This window comes from Cynara cardunculus, assembly GCF_001531365.2.
Source record: "Cynara cardunculus var. scolymus isolate 2C chromosome LG 9, CcrdV1, whole genome shotgun sequence".
NCBI classification, from domain to species: domain Eukaryota; kingdom Viridiplantae; phylum Streptophyta; class Magnoliopsida; order Asterales; family Asteraceae; genus Cynara; species Cynara cardunculus.
The window spans coordinates 16,099,760-16,108,585 of record NC_037536.1 but is presented as its reverse complement, the minus strand read 5'-3'; the positions used below and the strand labels follow the sequence as shown (position 1 = coordinate 16,108,585).

Here is an 8,826-nt window from a genome sequence, read left to right as displayed (position 1 = left end):
AAAAAGACAAAAATGCCCCTTATTTAACGGTCGTTAGAGGGAGGGATCAAATCTAGAACGTTTTTACAAACTATAATGATCATATTATATTTTGACAAACTAGAGGGACCAAATTTGTATGCTATGAAGAAAACGTTAACGTAAATGGTCTCTATATTGGTAGATTCTAGAATGCCATAGAAAAGAAAACTCCACCGAGGTGGTTGTTGCGCTTCTCCCCCTCTATAAATTCAACTCCAGGGTTCTTGTTCCTCTTTGCGCTCCTCTTATTTGACTCGAATCTCAGGTATGGAACCCTCATCTCTCTCCATCTATCTCGTTTTGAATGTGAATTTTGATATATACATTCCTTTTTATGTATGTTTGTTCCAAGTTTTCCCCAAATTTTTGAACAATTTCCCTGTTTCGTGCATCAATTGTAGCCTACATGTGAGATATTATTGATGCAATTTCATCGTATTTGTTCATGTCTTCGCAATCCTTAGGGTTTTTGGATTTTCCAGACGATCTGAGTGTGATGCGTGTGTCGGTGTGTGATGAAGTTTGTGATGTTAGAAAAGGTATCGAGTTACGTAGGATGTTTCGATTAGAAATCAAAAGTTCAATGGAAAAAGTTGCAGATTTGCTTTAATTATTAATGAATTGTGATATTCTCCGTAGGAAAATTTTACTTAGGTTCAGATATCTTCTCTTGCGGTGTTTTAGAATTAACACATTGTGCGTTGTTGATACTTTGACATTGGATTAATTAAGTTGCTTACCCTAGTTTTGAACGATTCATTTGTTGGAAAGAAATTATGTTTTAGATGGAAAATTCTACTTGGCAGTTTCTCCCACTCTGCAGTTATCCCTGACGATTTTCTCTTTAGCCAAAGAGTCTATAAAACTATCTTAAGATGGCTATCTATTTGCATTTTCTCTCTCTCGGGGCTGCTCGCTTATATCTGAAACAAACTTCAAGAATATCATTTTAGATAAACTTTGCATATAAACGCTAATCATCTATACTTATTTGAATGAACAAGACACTGTAAACCAAGAAAGTAAGTCGATAAAGGCTTGTATTTGAAGTTACAAACTAACATTGTTATCTACTTATCTTATTGGGTATTCTTTTATCGTTTTCTGGTGGTTAAGACAATCAACAAAATTACATAAATAACCCTTAATCCTAATCCTAACACTTGCATACCTAAATTTTGGTATACATTCAAATAGTGTCTAAGATGCCACAGGGGTGTTATTTACCGCTGTGTTAATAATTATATGGACTAGCACTGTTTTGTGATATTATATTCCAATCTGCAGCTTTTGAATCATCTATGTGGATGAATAGATGTTATGTGTGTATCCAATTGGATTTTTATTATAGTCTATTTCTTGGACATCATGTAGAAATATAGTTTTACATGGGGTTGGTGTTGTATTCTGCAAATAATTTCTTTAATTCAAAGATAAGTCATATATTAGAAACAAATCTAATTTCCTAAGAAGCTAGGATTTATGGGCGGATCTGACATGCTATTTGGAGATGCACATAACTCGTGAAAACAGCAGGGATACAATAGGAATTTTTGCAGATAGTCGCATTCTCGTGTAAATCTGTGTTTTTATTCCACATGAAAATGTCCTACATTTCTGTAGCATAGACCATAGAACATTAGCATTGTTCTTAGCACGGCTTCTACTTGAAGAATCGTGATCCCATCGTATCAAGGCTCATTGCTTGCAATTGTTTATAGTTATTCTTTATTTCTCTTACATTTGCATTGAGGTTGTTTCTGACTTTCTGTGATCCTGACCCTTGACATTGTGGTCACAAAGGGAGAACCTTTTTGCATGATCTACCTCTACTGAAGATGATTCTTACTTCTTTTGTCAATCATCTTCTTTTTTGTGTTTGTAACCCATGTTTCTCTTTCTCTGAACAGAGCTCGCCATCTGTCAATTTAGTGAAAACTTCAGAACCCGGGAATTTTTTCTAGCATCCACAACTTCCGTTTACATTTTAAAGTCAAAAGATGGCTGAGGTACAAAGCTTTACTTGCCCATTCAATCGTTATTCATTGTCTAAGTAACTTTGTACATTGCACAACTCTCTTACGAAGTTCACTTCTCAAGATTTCTCGGGTGTGGTTGGTGCTGTTGGGGAAAGGGTTTACTTGATATGCCTTTCTCTATATATGTGTAGATTTATTATTTGGGATATCAGATAACTTGGGTGCACTGCATATGGGTTGTGTTGGCTGGTTTGGTGACATTTAAAAACCCAATTAGTGGGGTACTAAAAAATCTGAACCAGTTCAAAAAAATATTAAAGCATAACCCAACCCAACATCTGCTGCTTGGGTTGGGTCAGGTTGGGTTGATCGGGTGTTAACATGACAATCAAACCTTTTAAGTTGGAACTCGAAACAACGAGAAGGTAATAAAATACATGAATCAACAATGACAATCATCCAAGTTCCAATAACAAACAATATATTGCAAACAACGACAAACGGGAATTTTGTTGCCACTGTCAGATGCTACTAAAATTTCAAAACGAAGAAGTATTGAATGCAACTGGCCGGGTATGTCGGGTTGGGTTCAAATGGGACTGGCCCAATTCCAATCCAATACCTAACGTCTGAGGATTTTACAACTCGATTATGCATCGGCTTGAGTTGGCTCGGTTTGTCGGGTTGGTTGGGTTTTTGTGTGGCCCTATAAATAATCACTTGGAAACTTCATCCACAGGAGGGTTATAAGGTGAGCTTGCATGCATATGATTTAAGTGGAGGCCTAGCTCGCCAACTCTCTATGTCATTCCTCGGGAAGGCTATTGAAGCCATATGGTAAGTTGGTAACCCTCTGATTTTCTTCCTTTCTTTCACAATCTTTCCTTCTTGCAGTTAACTGTTACAGGTAATCGGCCATCTTTTTTTAAAAACAGGCACACAGGTGTGGTAGTATATGGTACCGAGTACTATTTTGGGGCTGGTATCCAACAAATCCCGGCTGGAACAGCACCATATGGGGCTCCACTCCGAGTGATTGATCTTGGTGTTACCCATGTCCCGAAGGATGTGTTTGAGATGTATTTACAGGAGATAAGTCCGCGCTACACAGCAGAAACTTACAGTTTACTGACACATAACTGCAATAATTTTAGCAATGAAATTGCACAATTTTTGGTGGGTGCCTCTATCCCAGAGTACATCGTCAACCTACCAAATGAAGTCATGAATAGTCCAATGGGAGCTCTGATAAGTAAGACATCAATTACTTCTCTCTTTCTTTTCTTGTAAAGGGCCGTTTACCAAACGCTTGCCGGCGAAGCACTTAATGGGTGTCACTTACCTTCCCGGGTGAGCATGGCAAGTACCGAGAATCTTACCTAGTAAGTGAGGGAGAAGATGTGTATCCGGTAAAAGACACCGACCAACAATCTATCTCCTCCATATGAAAAGGCACAAAGTTTTAGGAATATGCAATTATTATACTTTCTAGTTAGCTAAATGACAGATTTATTATTAGCCCTAATAATACAGTGAGATATTTCCTCCATCTCATAAGTAAGGATAGAATGAAAGTAGAGTCTTACTTTTGAAAATACACTTATTTTTAGACAAACTAAAATAGAAATGTGGACTTATTTTGGGAGGGGGGGTATGTTTTAATGGTCAAGAATGTTACCTGATAAGGCAAGTGATTCTTAATGCGTAGGGATTCTTAAGAGCGTCTCCAATAGAATTTAGAATTTTTCCAAGCGGAGAAATTTAGAGATTTTGGAGGGTTTTTTAAAAGTTGGCTTAAACAGAATCCCTAAATCGTCCTCCAAAACGAAGAAAGGAGGAGGGAGAACAGATAGTTCGCCTTAAATTTTAAGGATTTGTTTTTAGAGGACGTAGAATGTGTCATTAATTGTTTTTCATATCATTTTACAATAACTTTTTCTTATATTCGGCAAATGCAACAAATAAACTCACACACCCTCCTCACCTTTAGTGAGGTTTGAACCCTTGACCTCCTAGGAGGCCAAAGACTACGTTACCGTTAGGCCGAAGGTTCTTTGGTTCATTTTACAAAAACTTTGTTGGGATATTATATGAATTGAATCTTTCAGTACTATAATTGATGCTAGAATCTCCTAAATGAAGGAACTTTTCAAGTTAAGTGTAATTTTGTTTGGAGATTTTCACTATTGCTTTTGTATTTTGGAGAAATTATAGAAAAACCCGTTGGAAACGCTCTTACATATGTTGTACCAAATTGCTCCGTGTTGCAGTGCCTATGATCCAGAATCTCGAGACCACATTGAGGGCGGGTGCTGTCCCACAAGCTCCTCAGTTTAGGCCATCTCCAGTGCAAACAATTCCAGAAGTATCAAAGAAACCCAATGAATCATCAGAAAGCATCCAAATTCGACCACAGGAAAATGCTAGTGCTAGCAACGGTAATACCAAGTCGACCCATGAGAACACGATTCCTCCCGCAGTTGTTCCCGCTGGAACGCCACAAGATCAGAAACCAATAGCCGACCCGCTCGGGGACGCAAGGAGCAAGGTGCAAGAAGAGATTGGGAAAGAGTTTGCTGCAATCATGGCAAGCGGAACGTTTCGTGCAAGCGAGGCCGCAGCGCTCGCAACCAAGAAGGTGATGCAGAGATATGGGCACATGAAAGCAGCACAAAGCTGAAACAGGCTTCGCGATTTCTTCTAGTTTTCCTTTTCTGAATATTTCATTGGACGGCATAAACTTCCGAAATCATTGTTGTGACTGCATATAATCGGATTATATGATCTATTTACTTGCATTTGATCGTATTATAAGATCGATTTTCGTGCTCTTGTAGTTTAAGAAAAAAAATGATTCAAATACTCCTTGTTTAATTAGTTTTTAATATATAACCTAATTTGAATTATATAATATCATCAACTCATTTGGTGATGCTAGAAACATATGTTTATCTACATATATATTTGAAAACCCTCGTGTGCATACCGGTGCAATATCATCTGTAAAGATGAATGGCTATTAGGGTTTTCATTTTTTGCAGTTTTCTTCTAAATAGGACTGTATATATGTATGTGTTTGTATATATATATATATATATATATATAAAATAGAGACTTGCCGTCTTAAGTCACGCCTTGAAAAATGTCGTGACTTTGTCATGGCTGCCAAGGCTTGAGGCTTGGCGTCGCTGTCATATCAAGCCTCATGCCGTTTAGAACCTTGATGGTATGCGATCGAGGAAGGCTTAAGAGAATGTGCCACACACTTAAACCTTTTGCTATGTGTTCAAAGAATCGTACAATCACTTTCATCAACTCCCCCGTTTCAACACCTAACATGTTGGTTCCTATGACCATTTGAACCCGGTGGCGATTTCCCGGTGGCTTACAAAGGCCGTGGTCCGATGGGCAAACTAGTCATTTTTATTGTACCGTATCCTGCACAAGGAACGCGAGAGCCGTGACCACATCACTGATCGAAGGTCGGACTGATGCATCGACACTGAGACACATGGCTGCTATGGCTAGTACTTGGCTTAAATCGGCCCGTGGGTAATTTCCTTCGAGAAGCGGGTCCACCAATTCCGAGTATTTTTGTGGGTCCTTGATCCTTGGCTCCGCCTGTTTAACAAGAAAGTTAATACTATATGTAACTTAATACAAACCATACCAAACCACACGTAGTATGTCTCCTAGGAAGTAGCATCTGCGAGGTCAGATGTCCAAATCGGACCTCTACACCGAATACTAGAGCAACTGTTTCTATGAGTTACCTTGAAAATAGGGTTCGGAGGACGATATGAACTTACCCATCGGACAAGATGTAGCTCCTCGCTTTTCCTTGTCAAATCAACGGCTCTCCTTCCAGTAATGATCTCCAACAACACGACTCCGTAACTGTAAACATCCGACTTCACAGTTAACTTACCGGTTTTTTGATACTCGGGTGCACAATAACCAGCCGTTCCCATCACTCTTGTCGGTACGTGCGACTTATTCCCAACAGGAGCAAGCTTGGCTAGCCCGAAATCCGAGAGTTTCGCATTAAAATCCTTATCGAGCAATATGTTGGAGGGCTTTAAGTCGCAATGGATAACCGGTGGATTGGTCTTCTCGTGCAGATATTCTAAACCTTTTGCAGCATGCAACGCGACTTTCATCCTTTTCGACCACTCAATTGGAGGTTTCCCGGGCGGGAGATCTGCAAGTATCAAGAACGTATGACATGGACAAGTATTCGTACGTGATGCATGCATAACGAGAGCGGATTGCTTACCGAGTAGATGGTTTTCTAGAGAACCAGCCGACATGTACTCGTAAACGAGTAGTCGTTGATCGTTATCCACGCAATAGCCGATTAGATTTACCAAGTGCGGATGATGAAGATGGCTTAGCATCATAACCTCTACCTGAAACTCTCCTTTTCCTTGCAACCCATCGAGCTTTAGCTGCTTTACCGCTACGATCTGAAAAAAAGAGAACGATACCAAGAAACAAGAGTCCTTTCGGTTAGGAGTCCCATATCAGATATACACGGATCATCAAATATATATATATATATATATATATAGATAGATAGATAGATAGATAGATAGAGAGAGGGGGGAGGTTAAGAGGGAAAATTCCAAAAAAAATGAAAAACCTCCCAACATCAATGTTGGGGTCCACTGCATTAACGTGAGATTCCAACATGCCCCCTCCTTTTTGAGGGGCGTGTTGGAATCCCACGTTAACTAGACACTGACGATCAAACCACTATATACGTAAGAATCTCTCATCTCTTTTGGCATAATTCAAATGGGTTCCATGTACTCTTTAACTTTTTGTGTACCGAAAGTCTCTTGGAAGATTACCTGGTCGGTTTCCTCGAGTTTTCCCTTGTAGACTTGCCCGAACCCACCTTCCCCGAGCAGATACTCTTCGTTGAAGTTCTTTGTTGCTGTCGATAGCTCATTCAACGGGAAAGTTCTCACGGCAATATTGTTGTTGGGTTCGTGTATGATACCGGCCATGTTCTTTGTAGCGCCCTTACGAGCTCTTTTAAGGGGACAAACGACATGGTTTTGGATTTCGGCTTGAACCTTTCTCTTATTCTCTGCACAATAACACGATAATGAGTGTTTTACGTCGTTAAAGTCGACCGCTCTAAAGAAATGTGATTCTAGAACGGAGAACGGTTCTTACTACTTGGAAAAGCGGGCATTAAACGGCATTTCAATTTTATTCTCAACCTCATACGTTGTCTCTTCCCTTTTATCTGGAAACACAGAAAGCGGTTTGTGGTTCGTGCGTTTCCTTGCGTCGAATCTTTCTTAGCTCGTGTTGGAAAACACGAAAACCACTTCATCTTTCGTGTCTTTCCTTGTGTCGGATCGTTCTTTGCTCGTCTCGGGAAACACGGAAAATAATTCGTCTTTTGTATCTTTCCTTGTGTCGGATCGTTCTTTGCTCGTGTCGGAAAACACGAAACACGATTCGTTTTCCCTGTTTCTCCTTGTGTCGAATCTTTGGGCCGAAAGCATGAAAAACAACTCCCCTTTTGTTTCTTTCTATGCGTCGAATCTCGTGTCGGAAAACATGAAAAACCATTCATCTTTCGTTTCTTTCCACACGTCGGGTCCGTCTTTGCTTGGGTCGAATCTCGTACCGCAAAACCCATAAAAAAGTTCATCTTCCGTACCCGAAAACACGGAAAACAGTTCATTTTATGCGTCGGATCTCGTGTCGGGAAACACGGAAAACAATTCACATTCTGCATCTTCCCTTGAGTTGATTCTTTCTTCGCCCGTCTCCTAAAACACATAAAACAGTCTCCTTCCATCGAAAAACAAATCATGTTCCGTCCCTTCCCTCGTGTCGAACTTTCTACCAAACCACAATTCGTGTTTCACCTCTGCCCTTGTGTCGGAAAACACGAAAACAACCCATGCTTCCTTAACGGAAACAACCCGAAACCACTGTCGTGGTCTTTGATCGTTCCGTTTGTGTTAAACTCCCCAAAATCATCAAAATCTGGAGATGAATATCAAATTATTCAAGATTTTGACTCAATAGTTGTTGAACAACCCCGTTTGGGGTTGTTTCAAAACCCTTTTGGTTGATTTTTGATCGCTAAAAGATTTCATTTGTCTCCCATTTTTGGGAGACAAATGAGGGAAGAGAGAGAAAGAGAGGAGAGAGAAGATTTTGGTGACAATGTTCCAAAAAGTAAACGGAATTGAAAGAAATGAAGGGTTTTGAAAGGGGGAGTGCTAATGACACCCCTTTTGATGTCAGAATCAGGTCATTCAAGTATTGGGAATGTAAAAAACATGTATTAATGTTGATGTGTGTGAGTAAAAAATTCATGGATAGGGGTGCATTAAGCAATGCATAAGGGTGCATTTAGCCTACCCCTTTAAAAGGATGCTTAAAGAGAGGAGATTGGAGGGTTTATGACAAGAATAATCCACTCATTTTTTTAAATTACGTTTTTCATCTTTAAATTTAAAAGTTTATAAAATTAATCATCAGTTACTCATTTAGCAAAAGGTGGTATGTATATGGACTTGTATGTAAAAAAAATTATAATATTGATGTGACTCTTCTTTTGACGACTTGACCATTAGTTAAAGGGCAGTGCTAACCGCACCCCCTTAATAGGGGTATTGATTGTTTTGAAACTTGTACAATGATTTTTTGTCATAAACATCAAGTCAATTAATTCTATATTTATATTTTATTAATTTAATTTAATTTTATATATTTATATTAAAAATATATATATTATTTTATGTTACTTTATTATTTATACTTTTGATTTTATATATTACAATTTATTATATAT

General features: G+C 38.9%; 2 protein-coding genes across 2 annotated transcripts in view; one reads left to right on the top strand and one right to left on the bottom strand.

Annotated features, from left to right (window-relative positions):
- The first annotated feature begins 216 nt into the window (after window positions 1-216).
- Window positions 217-4,829, top strand: LOC112518251 (desumoylating isopeptidase 1). Its single transcript, XM_025125885.1, has 5 exons — window positions 217-286; window positions 1,932-2,030; window positions 2,740-2,837; window positions 2,936-3,252; window positions 4,271-4,829. Exons 2-5 carry the CDS (start codon window positions 2,022-2,024, stop codon window positions 4,678-4,680), a joined length of 834 nt encoding a protein of 277 aa, XP_024981653.1. The 5' UTR covers window positions 217-286; window positions 1,932-2,021; the 3' UTR covers window positions 4,681-4,829.
- Window positions 4,830-5,423: 594 nt separating this feature from the next.
- Window positions 5,424-8,826, bottom strand: part of LOC112517850 (probable serine/threonine-protein kinase PBL25) — a 24,987-nt gene continuing 21,584 nt past the window's right edge. The window contains exons 2-7 of the mRNA XM_025125220.1: window positions 7,892-8,012; window positions 7,239-7,792; window positions 6,854-7,095; window positions 6,277-6,466; window positions 5,810-6,201; window positions 5,424-5,621 (exon numbers count right to left, since the gene is read on the bottom strand). Coding sequence (XP_024980988.1) covers window positions 5,424-5,621; window positions 5,810-6,201; window positions 6,277-6,466; window positions 6,854-7,095; window positions 7,239-7,792; window positions 7,892-8,012 — 1,697 coding nt within the window. The remainder of the gene's footprint in view (window positions 5,622-5,809; window positions 6,202-6,276; window positions 6,467-6,853; window positions 7,096-7,238; window positions 7,793-7,891; window positions 8,013-8,826) is intronic.